Source organism: Mugil cephalus, chromosome 5 (assembly GCF_022458985.1).
Source record: "Mugil cephalus isolate CIBA_MC_2020 chromosome 5, CIBA_Mcephalus_1.1, whole genome shotgun sequence".
NCBI lineage: Eukaryota > Metazoa > Chordata > Actinopteri > Mugiliformes > Mugilidae > Mugil > Mugil cephalus.
In genome coordinates this window covers 16293807-16319338 of record NC_061774.1, presented here as the reverse complement: position 1 = coordinate 16319338, position 25532 = coordinate 16293807, and the positions used below count along the sequence as shown (strand labels likewise).

At 43.4% G+C, this 25532-nt stretch overlaps 1 protein-coding gene across 6 annotated transcripts in view; it reads right to left on the bottom strand.

The window, feature by feature from the left end:
• The window catches only part of gria3b (glutamate receptor, ionotropic, AMPA 3b), an 83485-nt gene that overhangs the window by 13123 nt on the left and 44830 nt on the right, over positions 1-25532 (bottom strand). For all 6 annotated transcript variants that reach the window (XR_007112810.1, XR_007112809.1, XM_047584716.1 and 3 more), the window contains exons 5-12: positions 17405-17458; positions 16328-16489; positions 15503-15670; positions 15038-15142; positions 13017-13121; positions 10958-11164; positions 8422-8795; positions 7700-7898 (exon numbers count right to left, since the gene is read on the bottom strand). Coding sequence is in view for 4 of the 6 variants with exons in the window: in XM_047584716.1 (XP_047440672.1) it covers positions 7700-7898; positions 8422-8795; positions 10958-11164; positions 13017-13121; positions 15038-15142; positions 15503-15670; positions 16328-16489; positions 17405-17458 (1374 nt within the window). In the remaining 2 variants the exon portion in view is untranslated. The remainder of the gene's footprint in view (positions 1-7699; positions 7899-8421; positions 8796-10957; positions 11165-13016; positions 13122-15037; positions 15143-15502; positions 15671-16327; positions 16490-17404; positions 17459-25532) is intronic.

Below are 25532 nucleotides of genomic sequence, written 5' to 3'. Positions count from 1 at the left end.
ACCTTAAGAGCTGGGATTGGATTAATTGGCTGTCCGCATATAAAGATAAACAGTTTCCTGCATCATTTATGTCTGAATGGATATAGTGAATGGAGTGGATAATATTATTTCAATTATTTACTCATGTTTTATTCAGGCCTGTGACCTAAAGCCTCGGATTGCATACCTCTCCTCACCTGGAGGCGTTCTTCATAGAGAAGAGAAGTGAAATTTAAAATTCCACCAATATGCAAAACTTTGCTGAAAACAAACAAAAAATCCTACAATGGAATAGAGTATTTTCCACACAGTATTTCCTGTACTCGTGTGCTTGGATAATAACAGTTTAATTTATGTTTTAATTATCCTTGGGACAAACGTCACAGCTAGACTGAAAACTCAAACAAATGTTAATAACAGCTAATAGAGATGTACTGTATATCTACAAAAAGGCGAGAAGAGATGTTTTTAGGATATAGACAAAACCACGTTCCAATTCCTTGCCACGCTTACAGTTTTCCTCACAGGAGCTCCAGTTTAAAATGACGAGGGTTTTCTTTTAGTGAGTGCTGCAGTAGTGATTTGTCTAAGTGGGATTTACACCAGCCTTGTATTTATAGCGTTATCTGCGGCAGATTTATAAAAAGTCCCATAAATGTTTTGATTAAAACTTTAAAAGGAAACCCTTTAGCAACAGTCAGCCACCGGCCTGTGTTTTACTACAGCGGCCTGAGAAGATTATTACCCTCTTACACTAAAACAGGGGGTAGCCTGTGGATATATCATTGCAGTGTGGAGATAAAATGCTGCTTACTGCTTGTAGTGGCCTATGATGCAGAAGAGAAAAGAAAGACAAGTGGAAGAGGAGAGAACCCATCCCCTCACATCATCCTTCAGAAGAGATGAGTGATGAGAAGACCCTCCTTTTGAAGCTCCACTGATATTTGTATTTTTGCTGATAATAAAAGAAATCTCCCCTCGGAACAGACTGTTTTCTAAACCGTATGTTCTGTGCTTTGCTTTATGTGCTCAGATAATGCACTATTCTAAAAAAAAATAAATAAATAAATGGAGACACAAAGGGTCCCTATTCACTTTTTGTTACCTTTTTATTTGAATGACACTTCTGCATGAATTTCGACAAAATCAGTTTAACTAATTCATCAGAAATGAGCATGTTTAAATACGGAATAATTAGCTAATTAATGTACAAACTCCAGCCACACGTGCTACGGGTAAGCTATTATCCTTTGCTAGCTAACAACCCTCCGACAACAGCAGGACCTTTTGGTGCTGAATTCGCATTTAGCAAATTGTTAAGAGGTTTTAATATATCTCATCACAAGAATTGGGAGCCTTCCTGGGCAGAAGTATTGATAAAATGTGCTACTGGAAGTCATTTGAAAGCCTGCCACAGAGCGAGCGACAAGTATAGGCTTAGTTCTAGTTTTGTTTTTGTCTTTGGAAAAGGTTAGGGAACAGGACACCACCATATCTCTGCAACATATATTCACCTTTATTCATGTAAGAGAAGAAACAGACACATTTTCTTTTCTTTAGTTAAATATGGTGAATGGCAGTGATGCAAAGATGGCCGCTGTACGATTCATTAGTTGTGAATGTGAAGGGTTTAAATGGGCCTGTTAAAAGAGACGGGATTTTCAATCATCTTAAGCACTTGAAATGTAATGTTGCATTTCGTCAGGAAACTTTCCTAATGCCAAAAGATCAAGTCAGACTTAAAACAGAAAGGTGGGGTATGCATTCCTTTCCAATCCTAATTCTAAACGGCACACAGCTGTATTGATTCATAAAAAGTTCAGTTTAATGCAACCACTATTATCTCAGACCTGCAAGGATGATTGATGATGGTTTCAGGGCTAAATCTACAAATCTTTCCAAAGACGTCACGCTTTTATCAGTTTCATGGGCCAGACAGGAAGTGCTCACCCTCAACGTTTTTTTTTTATTTTATTGTTTTATTTCCAAGTTCTTCTCTTTTTTTTCTAATGTGCATCACTCAAATAGTAAAATATATATTTTTTTTTATTGACCATAAGCTTCTCCCCTCAGTTGAAAAAGATGAATATTCATCTGTAACAGAGTCAGATCATGCCCCCGTACTTCTGGATATTGCATTTCCTCTTTACCAATTAGAACATCCCTAGTGGAAATTAGACAGAAATCTCCTCTAGGATGAGAGCTTTTCTGAAATCATATCACAAAAAACAGATGACTTTATAAATTCCAACCAAAAGGATGACATTTCCCCTTCTCTCCTGTGGGAAACACTTGTAATCAGAGGTGAGATTATATCGTATTGAGCTAAAATGAATGAAATGAAAAGAATTAAGCAAGAGGAGCTCATTAAAGTCATATCTATGGTGGATGCTCAGTACTCTGTTTCTCTGTCCCCTGAGCTCTACAAAAGAAATGTGGACCTCCAAACACAATATAATTTACTATCAACCGAAAACACATAACGTCTTATGAAGTGGAAACCACTTCACCTATCCTTAGCAAGGAAAGTGAAATGAATTGAAAGGAATGTGCTCCCCGAGTTGCTTGTTTCAATGTATCCCACTTTATCTTGATAAATCTTTTTCCATATCTATTGCGACTTTAATGGGTTTAATTTCATTTATGTGGGATGGGAAGAAGCTTAGAACACGATAAGAACTGTTACAGAGGCCTAACAACTAAAGTGGCTTAGCTCTTCCAATTTTCTGTCTGTTATTGGGCCTCAAATGTTAAAAAAAACATGATGTAGACTGGTGCCGCTTTGAAGCTGCATCTTGCATCTCAACCTCTCTTAGAGTCTTGGTCACCTCCTCTCTTTCTTACACTACACCAATCATAAATGCCCTCAAAATATGGGTTCAACTTAGATGGAAACTTGGGTTTAAAAACCTTCTCTATCTACAAGTCCCATGCATAACACTCACCTTTCCCCCCCAGCTAGGTTAGACTCTGAATTTATTCTGTGGCAGAGACGAGGCATTCATAATTTTAAGGATGTGTACATAAACTCTACTTTTCCATGCTTTGATGATCTGTCGCACAAATTTGGCCTCCCATCGGCCTAGCTTATTTCGATTTTCCCACTTCCTTCAAGATCATGATCCCAGTTATCCATACATAGCATCACCTCCTGGTTTAGATGATCTGCATACTGGGTGGGTGAGCTTGGGCAGGACTTGGAAGAGGACACTTGGGAGATGGCTCATTTAAGAGTAAACGACTGCACTTCCTGTGCCAAATGAAGCATTAAACAATTCATCCACTACTCCAGAGACTGGCTAAAATATATCCGGACACACATGCAAGCTGAGACAGATGTCGAAACTCTCCTGCTGATTTAAGACATATGCTTTGCCCCCAACCAGCAACTTGCTGGTCTACCATCTTTAAAAAGTACACATCTTCAACCCAACCCTTTTACGACGCTGGTTGCACGTAGAAGAATACTATTGCAGTGGAAGTCAAAAAAAACAAACCCAAAGTGTCTTTGTAACACAATTCATACAATTGGAGAAAATAAAACATACTCTCAGGGACAAATTCTTTTCTATCTGAGATCTGTTAAACACCACTTAGCGGCCATCTCGCATTTGTATTTGTGATTGTGAGTGAATCTATACATGTCTGTAATAAGAGCGAGAGAGTAGAAAAACAAAGTTTTTCTGGATATGAGTGTAACCATGTTATGTACAGTTATTGCAGTGGATGTCAACTTGACTCGTAAAGCTTGTGGAACAAGATCCTATTTGTATTTACGGTCCATTGGCCTTGTATTTATAGTGTTATCTGCAGCAGATCAGCTCTATACAACGTCATAAAAGTTTGGATTAAAACTTTAGAATTAACACCTTTAGCAATGGTCTACTACTGGCCTCTATTTGCCTATACCTGCCTGAGATGATTATTAACATCTTACACTGAAACACCCTGTACCCTGTAGGATGTGTCTTTGCAGTCTAGAGATAAAAAGCTTACTGGCCTGACAAAAAAAGTCTTTTAAGTTTTCAGTGATGCTGAAGAGAAAATGAAGATAAGAGGGGTTTACACAGCTGTACTTTAACAGATCAGTGTTGAATCTATCATATGGAGACTCTGTTGTCCCAGAATCTCCAACAATGCCATTAAAATGTCTGAGAAGAGACGAGTGATTAAAGTCCAAAGTCAAAGAAATTGACCCCTCAATTCTAAATAACCACTAAATCTGTATTGATTCTGAGTTACGCAGCATTTCCAGACCTCTGCCCTTCGAACCGCAGCCTGTTCTTTATTCTTCCTTTGGCGCAGCGGGCTGCTTTCATTACAGCTCCTCTCCCGCGTGCGCTCCACTGCTTGCGTATCTAAAGGCCATCTCCGCAACACCCGCCACTGCATTTCATTCGACTTTCCTTCGCTTCCATTTTGTTTGCAGACATCACCACTTTCCCCCCAATATCCTGTATGCCAGGGCTACCTGTATCTCAAGTATGCAGAGATGAAAGTTGAGGCTCTGGGGGTGTACTTCGTCATTGAAGTGGTTTGTGCTACACCCTGAATACCAATTGCTCGTCTTTGATGCGTCTTGCTGGACTCCAATAGCTTCTTTTTTTGCCTGCTGTTGCTGCTCATCTAAAGTTCGCCGTGGCCCTCTGAGGACAGCGCTTTTCCTCAAGAGTTTACGCCTATCTTGCATTAGTCACTTTTGCCAGCTCTCTCTTTTATGCAAACAGACTCTAATCTTTATGGGCGGCTCCCTTTTACTCAGCACTGCATTGAAACACAAAGTGACAAGAGCTCGGGGAGCTGCGCTACAACGTGCTGCGTATGATTGCGGGGCAACCCAAGGTTTCCTTGTGTAAATCTCCTTGCCGACTCCTCTTCATGCAGCCCTGCCCTAATGCAGGTCTGCTCTGCATAAAGAGGCACTTATTAAACACTGTGTCTGTGCCACAATAGCTGAGACGTGAAATTGATTTTCATGCTTAGTAAAATGCATTGGTGACCGCACTCGAGCCGTTGCTCCGGTATCCGCCACACCTGCAGATCGGCGCGATGCACGATGTCTGCTGTTGAGGCTTTGATTTATGCACGGCCTTTTGAGGAGTACAAAAAACAATGCTGCGGTTTCATTCTTCTACGCAATTATCATTCTTTCATTGTTACGCTGTTAAATGAGGTGCATGAAGGGACAGCAGTGTGGTTGTCTTTTGATGGTGTCACCCCGGTCTTTACACGTAATTAAACAGCCACATCAGCTCATTTCATCATCCCAACCATTATTACAAGCCGGCTTCTCCTTCTCTGTACATTTCAATATGAAATCGAGCCAAGCTTTTTCTTTTTCTTTTTCTTTTTTTTTTTTGTGACGGAATAAAACCTCATCAAGAGGATAAACATGGCCTCACTGGTACAACTCATCATTTTCTAATCATCCAAAACACAAATGTTCAACTGACTGCATGAAAAGATCCATGACAGGAATTAAAATGATGAAACAGACCGCAGTGGTGCAGCGGCGCATGACAGCTGCTGTGCTGAGGGAAGAGCAACACAAAGCTCCGAGCTATCCCGCATTGTCTCAAGGTAAAGCAGCAGACAGGCTGGAGACAGAGGAGAAGAGGGCGCCCAAACAACAAGGGTAGTCTGGGGACAGAGGAGCCAAGAACGGGTAGCGAGACGCTGCCAAACGCCTAGAGCCAGCGAGGCTTCCGCTGGGCACGTCAGCAGGCTCCCAGGCCAGCTGTCCTAGTTGGTTGTGCGCAGCAGAATCGGGGGCTTTCTGAGGGACCTACTCAGACACCACTCTTTGAAAATTCCTTCACAGGCCTACCGCCAAATAAAGATGCAACCAGCGATGGGAATACTGTCACCGTCAGGCAATAATCCGTATGTCCAAACTGTCAGTTTATCAGGGGCTTAGCAAAAAAAAAACAAACACCTGGTAGGGATGTCTTAAACCACAGAAAGACACGGGGGTAATCCGACTCATATTAATACATAAAAAACCTCGGTTTGGCAGCTCCACAATTCAATCTATATTTTGTTTCCACGCATCGGTGAGCACAGTTTCCTTATCGTCAAGGAGAAAATAAACTAGGTGCAATCATCAAAAATAAAAAGGCCATGTGGTGTCAGAGATGATGACATATGTCTGGTTTGAAACTTTGGACTTGATTTAAAATTTCCAGCTGGCTGATGCCGTATGGGTCTAATTAAGCCTGGATGTATTTCCTGAAAAACAGATCTGAAATAGAACTTGAACTCCTATTAATCAGAGTGTTTTTTTCCTTGTCAGCCTTCCACAGCTTTAATTAAAAGTCCCCTGGAATAGCGGTTCACACATGTCATTTCCTATTTGAAGACTCGGGGATGTAACTAAGACACTCATTATACCGAGGAGGAAAACCGCGATCAGTTCTCAGATCGTCCTACCAGCAGACCTTCGTTGGCTGCGTTGGCAGCCTGGAAATCGAATCTGTAATTGGCATCCGTCATGTCTGGGACAAAAAAAATGTACAGTACGCTCTAAATAAACCTGTGCAGCAACTCCTCTATCTGATGAAAGGGCGGTGACAGGCTTTGCGAGGTGTTCTATGGAGGATAAAGTGATGCCTGTCAAGCTTGTCAGTTACCGTGTTTACAAGAAAGCACACGGTTTGTAACCAAGTGTTTACAGACGTTAAACTAAAGGATTTTGAAGCATCTATCTTGTCCCTTTTTGTCTGGAAGAAAAAAAAAATCACACAGATTTGATTCTGCATTTTGTTGTTATGAGCAATTCAACCCAGAGGTAAAACAAATGAAGCGCTCTCTCTGCCAACAGGCTGCAGCTGTGAAACATATGAATTGTTTCTCTCCTGCTGATGAGTAATGAGGGAGCGTAAGATAAAAGACTGTCATATTGCCTTTTCGTCATCACAGGCAGAGTGCCGTTTTATTAATTTCTTTTTCAAGCGCCTGGCGAAGCCACGCCACGAGCCAAGGCTTGTATGGATTTCACAGCCCACGGTTGATTGCGTTATAGATGTGCAACACTGTTTAACTCCTGCTAAGTGAACATGTGGATGCCTTACAGAGACTAATATACTTTCGGATTTGAGTTCATTTATGACTTAATTGCTGTGCCGGTCCCTAATGCCGACGGACATATTGCTCGTTCCATCTAAAACGTCTTTCAGGCCGCTCTGTTCGACCTACAGGGCTCTTCTTCATCAGGACCAATTTGCCAACCACGGCCAGCTAGCTAATTATACTTCATGAACTGACCCTTCTGAGTTTGAGCATGATGCGGGCGCTTTGATTAGCCTCCTGCTTTTTATCACCTCCGAGTCTTCCATGTTGTTATCACGCTTTCTGCTGACAGCCTCGGTGCCTCAAGGTTGCACGCTGCAGTACTGGTGCATAAATTCCGCGTTCGTGTCATAAGGGTTCAAGAACTGCTTCTCTGTCAACATGCCTCATTTGGAGCAATCTCGGGCAGGTCAAGAGTGCTGGACTGAAAGTAAAAAATGGAAAAGCTGCAAGGGGGAGTGTATCAAGGACATTACGCGGAGCGGTTTTTATGATTTAGCGCGCCTGAGTGCAAAATATTTACGCCTTTGCATTATTCCCCATTTGAGCTAAAAGGCATGGAACCACTGGGCTGATTATCGCCGCGTCTGCCTGTGTGTCTGTGTGTCTGTGTGTGAGTGTGGAACCGATCGCATTTTCTGACGCCACTCACCCTAAAAAACTCTTTCGTGGAGCCTGAGTCCAGAGTGCCATATGCTATCTCTGTCTGCTTGGCTAGATCTTCGGCACTTTCTATGGGAGAGACCATTCTCTCCACTGTCAGGAAAGCAGCCAGGTTGGCCGTGTAGGAAGAGATGATGATGAGGGTGAAGAACCACCAAACGCCGCCGACGATACGGCCTGACAGAGACCTGGGAGACGGGAGGGAGGGGGGGAGGTGTGACAAGGGAACACAGAATGTAATTGCACAGAGACATGTGTTGCCCATCAGCCCACTAAGATCTACCAGTTGTGTTTAATGTACCTAATTGCATCAGTAATCAGAATTTCCTCGTAAATCGTTAGAACAACTGGTACTGCGTCAGCACTATAAAACAGCACATTTTCACGGAAAACTGTACAGCTGTGTAAAATGTACTCCAATCCAGATCTTGAATAGGGTGCGAAACAGTCAGGGTCAAAGTTCATGTCATGGCCTAAAGAAACTATTGATGAAACTATTCTGGTAAGTGTTCAAATTATGAATGTCATTACACATAATTACTGCAACAAATGCAAAATGAGCCTGGCTTCAACTAATGAACACATAACGGAAAATGGAGAAGAAATGTTGACGCTCGTGTGTGCTTAGTGAAATTGCGTCTCATCCCTTGCTGCTCATGTATTTCTATTTATTCTGCGCTGCTGTCCTGGTGTCTACTGGAGCTGACCCACCTGGGGGAGATGTCACAGCCCTGCTGCATGAAGGCGCCCAGAGAGAACCAGAGGGAATTGAAGATGCCAAAGTCATTGGGAGGATCAGGGGGGGTCTGGGGGTCTTTGGTCTCATCCTGTTCCTCGAGGTTCCACTCATAAGGACTGAACCGACTGACCAGGAACAGGACCACGCTCACCCCAATATAGGCAAACACTATACACATCCAGATCTCATAGGCCAGCGGGTCCAGGAAGGAGAAAACGCCGGGCTTGGACTTTTGCGGCTTCTTTATCATAATGGAGATGCCCAAGCTCATAAAGGGCTTGGAAAAGTCTATCACCTCCTCTCGAACCAGAGTAATGGTGAGAGGTGCAACGGCTATATCTGCTCTCTGGAAACAGGGACATGCACAGCAAGCATTAGTCATGACCTGCACGGAGAAAGGGGTCACTCTAAATGTATGTGTGAATGGCTGGAGCTGGGAAAAGAGAGACAGTGTAAAACAACATTTTTGCACAGAAATAAGCCGCCAACTGCTACATTTGACGACGGGCTGAAAAATAAAACACAGGAGAACCAGGGCTGCATTTGCCAGGGATATTAGCTAATACATCTGAGATTAGAACAGTAAAGTTAATTGAAATTTCAAGGTGGGGAGAAGCTCGCTGCACTGCAACACATTCAGAGAGGCAGCTTGGAAATGAGCCACCGAGGCCTAAAGGGTATGTGAGTCATGCTTGACCAAATGAGAAACTTTTTTCTTTAAGACGCACAATTCCATTTAGCTTCTCACAATGAAACGCTCACATGAAGTGTTAGCGTTAAAATGCAGAGAAAAGCAAGTGTTCAATTAAAGGTTTTAATTTTGTCACACGCGAAGGGGTCACCGTAGTCTACACAGCGATCAGCAAACTGTGGCTGGGAAACGTTTCATCACGTGCCATACGGTGCGCAGGGTTCCCCAAACGCACCCTTTTCTGGCATTAGCCGCATTTTTTTTTCTTTTCTTTTTCCAAGCTGTTTCTCTTTATCTGCCTTCCTTTGCTCTGCTGCTTCAATCACATTATGTTATCAAAACGCGTCCACGGACGTGGCGGTGCTGCCTTTTTAGAAATCACAATGGTGCTCTCTGAAAAAGCAGAAGAAAATAATTAATCAAGCTAGTAGACAGTGTTACAGCAGCTCGTGTGCATGGGATTAATTAAATAACTGCTCCTCTTCAAAGGAGCCGCCACGTAAAAAAAAGGACAATTCTTTGTTTTGTTTTTTTTGTTGTGTCGCGTCGAAAACTGAGAAAACATTGGATTGAAGCAGCACGAGGCGGGAAATGTTTCTGACAAGGTCAGACCACTTGCAACACAAATAGAGCCAATAAACATGACTGCTTTCTTTACCCTGTCAACAACACAACAATGTGAAGGCCTATAACCATTTAATCCTTGTGCAGGCGCAAAGCAGCACTCAATCAATGGTGAGGGAAACGTAGCAATAAAGAGCAGCCGCAGGCCTAACCTTTAAAAGACCACTAAAATCAAATTAATTTAATGGTCAAAAGGTCAAAACGTACAAAACTATTAGTCCTGGCCCACCTGCTGTAAAATTACGGGCCTGCAAAGACTTGACAGAGATGTGATTGTGATATTTTTTTTCGCCTTCCATCTGCTCGGAGTGGACTTTTCCCATTTGAAAGATAATTTGGTGGCGATAGCACATCAAACTAGGCAATCTCTCAGGCTGATAGTTAGGAAATTGAACAGATGAGGAAGCCTAGCCCTCATGCATTTTGCATTTGGCCCCCTGTTCCAACTCTCGCGGCCTCGGAGAAAGGTGTCGAGGCCGAGAGAGGGAAAGAGTCGTGGGGGGGTGGGGGGGTTGGTCGTGGTAATTTCGGAGCGCTCGAGGTGTTGCGAGAGCCCGAGCGCTCCTCTGCTCTGTCAGATGTAAAACACGACGTGACCCCTCGCTAATGTGAGAGGTTCAACCTTTATGGAGCTCAACACATATGGATCTTGTTGTTTCAAACCGCAAGCCACCATTTAGCTGTTGATTCTAAAGCAGATTTTCTCAGCTGTGAATTTACAACGTGGCATATTCATCATACACATGAAACATTTAACATAATTACACAATGACTTCAAAGGCATCCAATCTTTCATTCATCAAAGTGATTACTGTGTGTTTGCCATATGGACTCATTGTTTTCATGTACCTACCTCTGTTTCGACTGTAAGAGAGAGAAAGAGAGAGAGGGAGAGAGAGAGAGCTTTCGAGGCTAAGCAGGGGGGATTAATTGCAGTGAACAGCACTGAGAAATGATTTCATTTTCTCCATCTCAAGACAATCACCAACTCCCCCAATGCTTGAGGCTGCATTTGACAAATTCACTCACAGCTGAGCTTCCTGAGACAGCATCAGACTTTGAACTGGGCAAGAGCTGATGAGTTCACAACGGGTTGGTGATAACCTCGAGACAGAAAAATGAGATCTCCTCTCATGTTGAAGTTCCTTGCAAACTGTCATGTAATCAGCGAAATCGAGACTCCCAGTACTCACCCCGTAGACCAGTTCACCCACCATCCCGTTCCACGTCTTGGTCTCAGGGTCTCGGGCTCCGTACTTTCCATCCATTACTATAGACAGTTTGTACTTAATTCCAACATGTTTGGCAATCTCAGATGCTAAATCGACGCAGTAGCCTTCATATCTGTCATTCCCCTCCAGATGCAAATAATTTTTCTTGTACATCACATAAGGGGCTTCCTGTTGATTCAAACACACGCTGGTTTATTCACCCCCATGCCCTTGCACAGATTTATATACACAGTAATATGCATACATGCGCTCATATGTGTCCGTGCGCACACGCACCCTCCCACACACAGATTCAAAATATCGTAAGCTGCTATAAACACACCCATGCAGTCGTGCATACACAGATGATTCCCTGCAAATGCACAAATATGCACTGATAACAGCCGCATGATCACGTGGTCACGCCGCTTTCATCAAGCTGTGGCAGCCAGCAGACACCGAGCCTAATGCGCGCAGCCCATTTTGAGCCACAGGGTGCAGCTCTGTGGTGGAGTCAAACGGGGTGGGTGGGAAGGGAGAACAAAGTGTTGGAGGTTCTTTAAGGAGAGCACAGAAGGCCCGGGACGTGTTTACATAGGGCTGTGAGTCATCGGTAGGCGAGGTGTGGGTCAGCTCGGAGGTGGGTGGGGATGGGAATGGGGATGGGTTTCATAAGTAAATGCCAGTGACAGGAGAGGGATCAGAGAGTGCCGATAGTATCTCAACATATTCAAACACATTGCACCAATGCGCAGTTAAAGGCCATTTCATTCCCAAACAAAATCCAAAATTAAAATCTTTTAAATCAAATGAAAGTCAGCTGTTATGTTGTACGCTATCCAGAAAAAAATAAATAAAAAATGCAAAAAAAATTAAATACTCCATAAACTGAAATAATTACACGAGGAGAGTCGGAGCGTGCTAGTGTTCCTCTCCTTTTCAAAACGCTGGTGCAGTTTGTCTTTTCTCTTACTGAGCACATCATCATTATCAAACAATAGGACTGCTCAGGAGAGCAGGCATTGTCATTACAGCCACACACAATTAGAGTGCAAGTAGGAGAGCAATGGTTTGTTTGTTCTGTGCTGAACGTATCCCCTCACCTTGGATCCATTGAGTATTTCCCTCTAGTTAACACGTGTTTACCTCCTGACTGTATTGCTCATTTAGTGACGTTAAATGTTTCCGCTTGCCGTGGAGAGAAGCCGGCTCGGAAAACAAATGGATTCTGGCGGTGCATAAATTTCGGGGGAGCTGATCGCCTTGCAAACATTTTTCTTTATCGTTGTAAAATGTTTGTGTGCAGAGATAAGGTGCTGCATCAGGTAATTATAACGCTATTATACAGTCAGTAAATGTATTTGCAATGGAAGCCGCCCAATAAGCCCGAAACATTCAGTTGCGTGAATGCAGTTAAAGGAAAATAAATCTGCGGTATGCCGCTTCTTTATCGTGCTCTGATCGGGGAAAGTGCACAGAAAATGATCCTCTTCTGAAGCTCTGACAGGAAGTTATGTATACTTCAACACAGAACAAGTGGTGGAGCAATACAAAATAGATTGGAGAGCGATAAAAAGGGAAGAGGCCACACCTCCTTATCCCCTTCCAATACTGTTTATTTTGCTTTGCCCGGCTTGAGACGCCATTGCCGTATCATTCCCTTGTCATTCTGCGGCCAGTCTATCCCAAGTGTCATTGAACATTTACTTGATGAGGACAGACAGGTCTACTTACGTATGCGTTTGTATGCTTTTTGTAATTGATGGAGTCAACCATTATCATTTACTATTATTGTGATGTCACTGCTACGACAGGCCACTGAAGTATGGAAAATCAAAATGCTTTGACACCCACACGGATACAGTTGAAACACTCCCCCGTGTGGGACCGACTGTTTCAACGTGTAATGAGTGGATGGAAAGCAACACAAAAAAGATGTGGTTCTACCCGCCCAGGACAGAATGTATCACTCATTGGAATCAACACCATGACCTTGAGTGGCAGAATATGTGAAACATTTAAAACTGCATGGAAAGTGTACCATAATAGTAGTGACCACAATCGTTCGATTTTCCACTGAGGAGTCGTTGGAGACCTGCGGGTCCATAATATTTACAAATCGTGTGTACTCGTTCCAGTACCCGATCTGCAAAGAGAAAACAGAGGTTAGTGGCGCTTCCCGACCCGCTTATTAAAAGCAACACTGCATTTCCCAGAGGCCTGCAGTCTCGGCCCTGAAGTTCAACCAAAATAGCACCAAATGAGGGTAGCGCTAAAGCAGACCAGACAAACAGACGTTCCCCAGTAATGTAAGCATGCAGTAGGGAGTTTACACTTCTACATTCAACATGCAGCTAAGTGTCATAATTACACGTCTACTTTTGGCTGTAAGATCTATGATTCAAACCGATGCCAAATGGCAAATGTGCACAAACCGAATGGCTCTTGTGCAATACAAGAGCATAAGAGCATATGGTAGACGGCTCCCTCCCACCCTCGGCTTCCCAGGTTTAATGGTAAATAATTGATATTTGGGCCTGTGAACTGCACACACATTTAATAATTTAGCATAATATTGCAGTGGCTCCACGGTCTCCCCTGCACAGCCCTGCCATTGCAGTTAACTCTGCATTCTGCTGTACAGATGCTTAAGTCAAACCAATGTCAAGTGTTTGTTTGCCCATCTGAAATAATGGCTGCTCTGGCTCACGATGAAACGTGTTGCATATGCTGCTGCCAATAGTCTAACTGTTGCTGGCTAGGATTTTCCCCTTCACATCTGGTTCGCATTTTTTTTTTCGCCTCAGATCTTTCAGTGTTTGGGACAAACAGGTGCACAGCAGTGCATCGCGTCTAAGCGCCGAGCGGAGGCGCTAGAAAGCAGCCGACTTCTCAAGTTCCAAACACAGATGAAGTTAGAGCGCTGCCCAGATTGGGGGGGAAAGCTCCGACACGGTTATTCCGACTCCTTGTCCGACAGTGATATTTGAGAAGCCCTGCTCGGGGGACCAGACTGCTGGGACATGTGTCATGGCGTGCTGCTCCAGAGGCAAAGTCCTGATCTCACCCCAAGCAGCTGGGACAGATATCAGCCCATACATCACTCGTGACAGTCGCAGCTAAGAACCTTCATCCTCTTACTGTCACTGAGGTGACTCGGGCTTCAGGTCCTGACAAAGTGCTGCCCCGGCCTGTCTCATCTTCCTTCGCTCCCTCACTCTCTCCCGCTGACCTCCTTTCTCCTACTCCATCCCTCTCTCTCTGCGCTCTCCACTAGGACAAGCGGGGATAGCTATGAGGGCTACGCAGTGCTAATTGAAGAGTGGGCTTTAGAGGCCTGGGAGGCAGGCGGCATAATCACACATCATATCAGACTGAGCCGACACTTATCCAGCTAACGAGAAATTCACAGCTGTCTCTTGGAACTCGGTGAGGTTATGAAATAAAACCAGAGGTCATCATGTGGTACTGGTTATAATGTGAATGTACCACTGGGAATTACCATTTTGAAGAGGAGCCAGAGGAATTCTTGGATCCCCTTTACAGTAATTGGTTATTTGAATGGTAATTACTGTCAGGAGAGGACCAAAAATCATATCTGCGCTGTCCCACGGCAACGAAATGGTCTTATATCATTCTATTGATAGGACAGTCGTAGCTATCCGATCGCGGGCTGCGTGTGATTTGTGGGGCTTGTAATACTTGGCATAGCTGATCAGCGCAGCTACCTAACCGAGGTAGAGAAAGGCAATCAGCATTATTCTGTGCCGTCCTCTCAGCCCTGCAGGTCCCACATGACTGCAAAAATCCCCTCCACGCTTTAATAAAAGGAGGCAGAGCCTTGTTTGAAAATGGGTTCCACTTTTATACATTTCTCTCTAAGTGGATTCTGGGACGCCACGTGACCAGCATCCGCTCGCTTGTTATTTAGCACGGAGGATAAATGAACCATTTGAAGATACCAAACGCTGCCATTTTGACAAGTAATAAAGTCAACGCTGACGCGTGCCGGCTGTGTCTGTAGATGGACGAAAGCTGATAGAGGTCACTGGTCTGCCTTACCTTCCTCGGCCCGCCGGTTTTCATCTCGTAAATATCTATGGTGTAATTGGTCCTGCGGCCATAGTTGTCAAACTGGATGTTCCCTGTCATGCCCTGAACTTGGACCTGGTGGAAAGACGGACAGACAGAGACATCAGAATGTGTAATAGCCATCACTTTGCATATATACATCCCCATGACCATGGAGCTGCTGGAGTGCACATAGTCTGTTAATCAAATGATGAACTGGATACGCTTTAATAAAAGATGTAGTTTTATGGTAATGAGGGCCTGGATTTGAGTCGACTCCGTGCAGAGATATCTGGAGGCAGAGGGAGGAGAAGAGCCCTGCTCTCTCTTCCCTTCTCTCTGTCACTTTCCATCTTTATCACACTCTCACTCGCAATCTCTGCTTCACTTCTTTCAGCCCTTTTCTTTAGTTTTCAAATTGCCTCTCTGTCCCCTTTCCGTTCCCTCTCCCCCTACCGTTTTGAGGGCTCTCTCGATGTCTATGCCTTGGCTCCAAGGTACAGCGGGGTTGGCCAGACAGTCTCCGGCGCTGCCTCGGCGAGAGACGTCCACGCGCTGGCGCCGCAGGTACCTGAAGGCCTCTGCGATCACCAGGATGGCGTCGTGGGTCAGGGCTGAAGTGTACTGTGCACAAAAAAGGAGCAAAAACAGACGATGAATGAGCAGAACACAGTGACACAAAAGCAAGTGGCAAAAGATAGAATCTGTGAAAATGAGACCATCCCGGTGAAAGCGGGGTCTGTGTGTTGCGTTCAGGCGCTGCGTAGAGTGCAAGCTCTGACGACTCCCTTGTGATGAAAATAGTTTGATGAGACAGATTTGATTAGAAGAGCCAGGGCTTGTCTGAGGGTCGGGACCCCTTGCAAAACTTTTAGTGCAGAGTTGGGAGAAAATAGAGAATTAATGTGGGATTTTATCTTGGACGCGCTTCCCCTCCATCTTCGCCTGACCTTTTAACCACTGAGGGTTGAGCCACTTGTTTGTTGACCACTGCACCATGACAAAATCTAATTAAATGCCATTCAAGATCCATTTCTTTTTTGATCATTGTTTAATTAGATGTAAATTGAAGCTGCAATATAACCTTGGCCTGCACTGGCCGTCAATATATCGATTGCTCTGAGGGATGCAAAGCAAAGGCGGAGGAAGCGAGGGGTGGGAGGACGAAAGAATGACAAAGGCAAACAGGGGATGAGAGGAGAAGCAGCGATAGAGAGAACTTCAGAGGGGATGATCGTGCTGCATGCACAATGAAAATGAAAGGCCTTGCAAGTACACTACCTTCAGAGGAGAGTTTCGGGCTTCTGGGAATTCTCTTTCATCTAGACGCTCCCAGCGCTGCATAAACTGCTGCACAATCGGGTTCTCTGGATTGACTATCTGAAACCCTGAAATGTTGGCTCCACCGGCGAAGACTTTGTCCAGGCTCACGTTCGAAAATCCCTGAGATGAGACAACAGGGGAAAAGGAGACTCATGGAACTTGTTTTTTCTTTGAGGTTTTTTAATATATCCCGGGGCAAAGCACCACAGCATATTAGCAGCTATTCTGGCAGCAGGCAAGGTGCATTTTATTAAGAACCCCATGTTGTATGAGAACGCAGCATGTGTTTGCCATTACAGCGAAGAGGCAAATGTTTCTGTACGCACTTACACTGCAGTGTAACCTGAATTGATTTTCAGACAAACAACCAGCCAGTAGATTGCTTTAGAGTTTGTGCCACATTATGTAAGGACAAAATATTTTACCTGAACCAGTCGGCCTATTTTCATTCAGAAACCATTTCTTTCTTTAAAAAAATAAAAAAACCCTAATGTGCTTCAAAAAGTTATGCTGCTTGGACTGAATGAAACTTTCCTTCTTCACCCTGACACTTATTTCTTTTAACGGTCAAATAGGAGTTTTTTAAGTGCAGCGTTGTATCATGGTGTGCAAGGACACGTGTCTGACTGCTGCATAATCACATCTTCTAAAGAAGGAGAAACGGGCAGCGGGGGATCAACTAGCGAGAGCAGGGTTGGCCTTCGCTCTAAAACTCTCATGCTAATACCAAGGCTAAATGAATATATCCTTCCAGAGCGTGGAAAAAAATGCTGGCCACCCTCCAAAGACAGTTAAAAAAAGGTTAAATCCTGTTTGTTTATTGCTTGGGACATTCATTTACATTTAAATCTGAGCATTTAAGCAAATATGCAGTGTAATATAAGTGACGGATTGCGCTTCGTAGGGCACGTGAAGGAAATACAGAAGACATACATGCATGCACATTTGAGTTCGTGACTCAGACTAAGTTCCATCACATGCAGCAAAAAAGCAGGTTGCACTCCCTCCCAGGGGAGCGGCACGGTTATTACTCACAAGATTGGCCAGAATGTAGTGGTAACCACGGCTGTTCTTTCCCAGGGTCACAACCTATGGGAGAAAAAACATCGATACAGTAAACCACCCATGAGATGAGAGCTAAGAGCCGCGGCTAGGCTAAGATGCTACACCAGTCTGTGTAAATGCAGAAGCGCCCTGCGAGCGAACAGGAAGTCACTGCCTGGTCCAAACAAAGCAAGGCCTTCTGTCAAGTACAAAAAGAGGAGAGAGCAGTTAGGAGGGGAAGTGTTTCATTAAGGAGGAATTGTAAATGAGTGAATACTCATTCGCGGTGAAGGGCTGCGAGTCCTCGGCAACTGCTGGACACGGGGTAGAAATTGGAAAAAATATTTCAAAGGTATGCACTGCGAGTTGAGTAAGACGTAGATCTCGCTCCGCTTTGAAAATATCACACCTTAGGAGCATAACAGCATGTTTCATCCCACACAGCTTGTCTGAAAATAGTAAGTGGTGTTCTAAACCATTCCTTCGCTGTGCTACAAACCATATGCTGCCTTTTATTCTAGATACACTTTTTTTTTTTTTTTTGTTCTGGGCCTGCAGATAAATCCAATAGTGAAACTCTAAATTGTCCAGGCTTTCTGTGCATTACATGCTGGACAGGGTTTTTCGGCTGGGCCTCGCGAGGTCTGTTATTTATGAGTTTGCAGTCTGCTGCAGATGGACTTCTGAACGGCTGCCATGCAGAAACCTGTCAAGCATGTCTCGGTTTTCATCCGCGTTCTACAAACACGGCAACACAAGTTTACAGCAAAATCAGCATGTTTGCACATGTTCCAGCGCTGGCTCTGTCGCAAAAACAAACTGTCAGTTTATCATCCGTTTGTGTGTGCGTGTTAAGGCCAGGCACGCCGGGTATTTGTTACGGCGGATCGTTCGCGACAGCCCCGCCGAATAGGCGAGAGTGGTGAAAGGCGCTCTCGTATCTTCACATCTAAGGGTGCAAAAATCTCTGAGGAGCATTTATAGTTTCACCCATTTCAACAACATTTAGAGCATTTTATTTAGCTGCGGTAATTCTAACTAAACTGGGTGCACGAGCATGCAGTAGCACCAAACAATTAAACAATCATCCCTGCTCGGCCCTCAAAATGAAATAAACCACTTCCCTGCCTACTTGTGGGACATCTGAAGTTCGTCGACAAAGGGGAGAGAAGATGATTTTGTGAAAAGTGCCGCACGCGGGAGTGCAGACATCCAAGGCATTTCACTATCAAGCTGCTTGGGTGGGTCAGCATTCCCTGACAGCCTCATTAAGGAGGTAAACTTCCAACACTACAGGATGTCAGACAGATGGGAACAAATCAAGAAAGCAAAATAGAAACAAAGACGAAACAGGCTGATTATAATGCAGAAACAGCAAGACTTGCCTTTTCGAATCCATCAACATGATACTAACGAGTAAGCGACAGCAAGCTTTGTGAAAACACACCAAACCCTGCAGTGGTTATCAAGGTCTAGACATACAGTATCGCAGCAATTGCTCACGAGGTCTGCCTTTTCGGACTTTAAGCCCTGCCGCATTTTCTTGCATTTTCTTGGTCAAACCCTCACAGATCCACACTCCTTCACCGTGTAATAACCTTGACTCTGCTCCCCTCACACCTGCCCTGGAGCTGGGCAGAGAAAGACCTCACCACCTGCCTGCAGCCTGCAGCTCACAGCCGGCCTGGCAGCGGCTACAAGCAGCAAGCCTGGGATAGGGCGCAGCAGGACACTGATGACACAGAGATACACAGAACCTCCGGCCAGAGCACACAAACCTTTCCCCTCAACCTCTTTAATTAGGCAGACGGCACGACCCGACACCAGACGAGACGGACACATTTCACTGTTGCGGCGCTGATTGTTCACGAAACCCCTCAGACAGCACAGACTCTGATAACGATTGCGAAATGATATTCATAAGGAGTCATTATGTTCTAAATTTCTTTTTATCGTCCAATTTATTTGAATAATAACATGTTATTATCAGAATCAATATTTACACAGATTAGAGAAGGGAAAATAAATTCTGGCTGACTTGAGTACATGAATAAACAGCTGCTGTGGCATGATTTCAGTTGGAGTCTAGTGGAGTTTAGTTGCACCGCATGCATATATTCTCTGCTGTCTTGCTTCTGTAAAATATTTGTGACCTCAACAGATATTTAAATATATAAACATTTTACATTTTATTAATTTACACAGACAGTTTCTAAACAATGATGAACTTAAAGAAAGTGGCATGTAGTTTAATACCATTCATGGCCACTAGGTGGTGACTCCAAAAATCCTCTGGCTCCAATAGAATTCTTTCACTAGTCATTTCAGACAGAGGCATGTTTGATGGCATGTCTATATTGATCTATAAGTCTTGTCTGAACCATAGACTGTATAAATATGGATGATAGAACTGCTCCTCAAAAATTAAACCAAAGCAAGTAGAGCTCCCCCTGGTGACTGGCTGCAGTATAGGCCAGAAGCTCCCCCCCCTCCATGTTAGTGGATAGGACTTGGGTCAAACTAAAACACTAAAATACATGATGGTTTTCAGTCATTTCAGGTAGTTAATATAATGTGCTGGCTCCAAACTTTCACGATGCCGCGACCCCATATCCAGGGAAAATAGCATCAGTTTTGCTAATGCAGGCTCATATCTTTGCTCAAATGTCGCCTAGGATTCTCATTTAATTATTCAATTTCAATACAGCACTATTAATTTAAAGAGTCATTGCTTTAGCAGCTTAGGTAGCCTGGCATTGGTAGTCACATATTCTCTCAGGTTAAACAGTATCCGCCTGCTAACTGTCTGCTGATAGTTTGAACAGATGGTTTAAAATGTGCTCATTAGACAGCTTTAAAAGTGTTTTTACTCCCTTTGAGATAATCACAAGACAGTGGCGATACTTAACTCCTAAAAACAAACTGTGCTATTTTCCAAAATGTTCAACTTTGCTGCTGTGATTTTATGAAATCTAATCATGTGTGTTGCTGCTGTTTGTGTGAAGAGGACCTTCAAACACAAGCTCACCGTTATTAAACCGTTATTCCTGCTTGCCGTTGACATGCATTTACTGTGTCCACCCCTTCAACAAAGCAGTTCCTCTTTTGCGTACAGTATTCCTCTCACACATCGATCTGCTAGCTGGCCCCAGCGCCTTTTCTTTCATGCAGCTGAAGCAGAGGCTGCACTTTGCAGCCTGTAGTTTCCTTTAAAGCCTGATGGGGACAGACAACTAGGACGACCTTGACTTCACCCTCGTCCGGCCTCAGCCCCCTGCCAGACAGAGAGCCCTGAATGTAAAACCAAGGCTACACATTTTTAATAAACGTTTTCCTCCAAGTTTGACCTTTCCACTGCAGTTTGCCACAACACAGGAAGAGGCGGACTGAAAATGATAGGTTCCCCAGAGTTTGTAAATATCATACCATTCATAGAGGCATATAAAAGACCAGCGAATAATGGTGCAATTATTTTTAGCCTCCATCTGAACTATGAAAACCCATAAAATGTTTGGTGAACTTTTCTGGGCTTTTAAAAAAATATCTCCATATTTATAGTAGTATTATATATTTAATATTATGATAATTACTTGGACCATTTGTTTACAGAGAGACAGGAAGATCGACAAGGACTACCCCATCTCAACCGGTGAGGAAGTTCTGGCAACTACTAAAATTTATTTGCAGTGGCACAATACATGTCTTTGAATGGCCAGTTTTGTTCAACCAGCATTTTCTACGATAAAGATATTCACGAGAACACAGAGCAGAAGAGCCTGACATTTGAAAAGCTGAAAACAGTAATTTAGTTTTTCTTTGATCAATGACTTGAACATTTAATCAATATCAAAACCGTTAACAAATAACTGTCTTTCAACAATTCCATTAGTCAGCTATTGATTGTAGCATTAATTGGTTAGGCTGCTAAGCCGTTTGAAAAAGAGACTGGCAAAATTGAAAGCCTGGAAGCCAGACAGGCCGAGCGCGTGCAGACTTATTTTTGTCATGATTCTATGCGTCGTTTTACCATGAACATGTTTTCCTGTTTTATTTTGTTAAGTTTCGTGGTTTCCTGTCTCGTTTTACTCCCTGTGTTTTTCCAGTTGAGCGCCCTGATTGGTTTCACCTGAGTCTCGTCATCCCTCTGCCCATGCGTGTCTATATAGCCCCGCCTCTGGCTTTGTTCACTGTTGCGTCATTTTTGTTGCCTTGCCATGTGTTTTTTTTTTTTTTGTGAGTTTTTTCCCCTCAGTCTTCATGTTGTCTTGTGTTTTGAATATACCTGCCGTGTCCGCAGTGCTTTATGTTGTGTTTTGTTTTCATTCAATACTTTTTGTTGGAACTCCTGCCTCATCTCCTGCTGTCCTGCACCTGGGTCCTATTGCACAATCTACTTGTGCTGACATTTTTTCCTGCAGTGGTTGAAACACGCCTCATAATGAAATCCAAATTTAGTTACTGGACTCGTATTCTGATAACTATTGAGTTCATGGTTAACTCAACAATATAGGTGGCCACGCTTGGCTTTTGTGGATCACAGTGTGTGAACCCAGCACAAGTTCCCACATTCTATAGGTTTTAATTTACACTATAGACTGATTATGTGGCTTTATAGTTACAAATATTACTATCTTCTATAAATATCACTTATATCACTTATAGTTTGAGGGTAACAGTAAAAGTCAAAACAATCAACATGAATATTAAATTGATATTTAATCATATAACACATTGAACAAGTGTTTTTATACATTATAAAATTGTGTGTATGAACAATAATAATATAATGATTCTAATCAAAAAGCCCAGTCGCCACAGCTGTGCTGTAAAACATTTCAGTCTATTTTAAGCCTTAATAAATCTAAAGGAGAAGGTGGATTGTCAGCAGACAACAGCTGATTAATACTTATTCATCTACTTACTGTTGTATATTGTCTGTTTGTGGTCTTGAATGTAACTGCTGATTAGTCAGTTACAGCTACATTGATGCGTTTTGTAGTTTCCAGGCTCCAATTTGGCTCTTCATATTAAATTTATAGACTGAAAAGCGACTTCTCATTTAGTGATTGAAATAAAGGGATAAATCGTATTTGCATTATTAATCAGAGTTAATATCAAGCCTTATTAACTGCTACATATAATTTTGTTGCAGCAAAGTTCTGGGGCTATTCACACAAAGTGCCCCATTTCACAAAGGGTGCGACAATGGGGTGAATTTGAGCTCTTTGCTTTGATGTAAAAAGACTTCCCTCTTCTTCAGTCTTCATTTTCAAGACTCTTGTAGAAGTACTCTTGGTGGAGCACTCTCCAATTAACAGCCAGCACTGGCCGCGGCTGAGATGATTTTCTTGGCAACGGCGATATACATGCCCCTGAAGAGAGCGCGAAGGTTGGCCTTCCCCCAAACGCCAAACATATTAGAAGCACCTGACTCTTATTCACACCATTACGTCTATCATTGCTCTGAGACACGACAACAATTTGAGACCCAATACCTCAGGAGGAAGGAATCACTGACACTGCAGCTGAGACGCCCTTGTTTTTGCGCGTTTGCGTGCCAGCACTTTGAAACGTGAAGATGCCCTCCACTGTTTTTACTGAAAGTGATCGGGGTAATTTTGCATGACTGATGAGTTGAAATGTGTTCCTCTGGATTTTAGCTCGCTGCATTTATATGCAGTGTGCTCTTATGGCAGCAAGTTCAAATCTCACAGTCGCAGCTCACCGGCCTCACTGAGTCATTAAGTCAGCAGGTCACATTCTCTTTAATGATAACACTATAATCCCACTTAATTCTATAATCAGAGTTAGTGAATGACCCTCAACAACCAAGGTTGGTGGCAGGGATTTGAATTATTAGCTTTACATTGAGAGGAAGGATTTGGTTATACTTCCTTCTTATCAACAAAAACCTGACGTTGAGATGAGAAGCGTCTTTCATTTCGGTGTATCATGATGACTTTGACTCATCGTGCCGCTCGAGTGCCTGACATGTTTTTACATTGCAGATTTTGTGTTGTGTATCTCATCACAAACACTCATTTTGGTTTTTAATACATTTTCTTGCACCTCTGTTTGCCTTCATGTCACACTGTGTAATCCCCGGGTTTACAGAATGCTGATACTGCTCCCTTTCTCCACGGTGTCATCCACAACATTGATTGAGGACCTTCTTTTTATTGCTGACATTTTGTTATCAGCTGCTTGCAATCTATTGTGGGTTCTCTCCCTCTCCCATGACTTCTTATCTCCCGCGGTCAGATTTCCTTCCTTTATTTTTTTATTTTTTTAAATTTGATATCACAAAGATTTCGGATTCCATAATATACCCCGACTGTGTATTTTCTCAGAGTTTTCCATTCAGAAGCAGAAAGATGGATATGGACGATCTCCAGTTCTCCATGGGGAGGCAATATGGCCACCCTTAATGCCTCTACAGGCGGCAGAATGTTGTTCTAACAAATCCCCAGATGCACCTCTTTCTCTCACTCCCTCTCATTCAGTGAATCCTTTTCACATCTTATTGTTTTTTTTCCCCCCTCCATGAAAACTCGGCTTTGTGGCTGGCACAGCGCTCACCGCCTGCCTGTCTTTGAACAGCTTGCTTGCCCTGGGCCTGTCCCAGACGTCGTTTTTTTTTTTTTTTTACTTCTTCTCTTTTGCCTGCCTGCCTCTCTTTACACTGGTGATGAGCAGGTTGTTGCCTCTGAGCAGACTCCAGCACAGAAATCCCAAGAGGGAAGAGGGCCAGTAAAGGGTATAAAGGGAGATATGAGCAATCCTGCAGATGGATCCGATTAAGTATGACAATATATGCGGCCAAACACGCTTGCTTGCAACATACACACCTACTCAAAGTCGGTTTGTGTATGTGCAGTAGGGGTTGAGTGACTTCTGTTTTTTTTTTTTTAAAGTTGATTAATATGTGGTGAAAGTCGAGTTGACGTCGACTAGTCGATGAACTCACACATTATAGCACAGCAGTAATGCTAGCTGGGGGACAGGTCATCCAATTCCTGCCATTAACATTCGGTAATCCAACCAGCTAAAAAGAACTGATTAGCATCCAGACTTTTATATGCTTTTAGACCAGCACCTGTATGGGGACACCCCATTTGTGACACATGGTACAGACCATGAGTCCTGAACTCGCGCAGACTGGACGATTAGTCAGGTCAGGTCAGCTAATCATCCCTCGCAACATTTTATTTGTTTTTGCTGTTGGCTTTAGAATTTCCTGGTCACTTTCTGCCATCCATCATGGCGCCATCTCTCTCGTTGAGTGATAATTGTGACGTGTCTGCAAAATGTCAGTATTCTTGACCTGATTACATATTTTAGCGTCTCACACAAAAGAAGCTGGTTTTTCTGCAAATTTATTGAGGCTCAAACATGGGCTGCTTTGGGTCAGATTCCCGTCAACACCATGAACCATGAATATGCGTCGACAGCAACAGCAACAACAAAAAACACACTCCACAACCACAGCAACAATGTCAACAAGAGCACAAGAACACAACAGAGCTGAACATAAACACTGCAATTATCATTGCTGAGCACAGATATAATGCTTAATGGTACTTCACAGCGTGTCGTGAGATACGATAATGTTGCCAGGATAAATAAAAATCTCTGAAGCTTTTTCCATGTATACCAGCTAAAGGTCTGTTCACCAGCAAATTGTTGATGTGCAGCCTCCTTCTCTGTTACCGCAGGGCATTTAGTGAAGTTGTTAATTGACTGATGTTGAAAGAATTTGGACTGTTCGTCTGTTAGCGTTAGCGGATGCCTACTCAGATGAACTGCAGTAGTACGTTTGCTGTATTTCAAAAGTGACTTCCTTTTTTTTTTGCATGTCGGGGGAGTATGAGCTTCATCTTAAGTGAAGTTTTTCCACTCAATTGATCCGCTTCTAGTTTGCTGCAATGACGCACTGAGCTCCTCACCTGTATTCCCTAAGGCGTCGGTTTTGTTATTGTCACATAATTGGCAACTAGTTGACTTCTGGATTAAGGCATCACGGCACAGCAGTAAAGTTGACCAGGTGGTACAGCCTCTAACAATGCAAAGATGGTTAACTTTCAGTTAGCCACAGCTCTTTTTGAAAGCACTTCTTTAA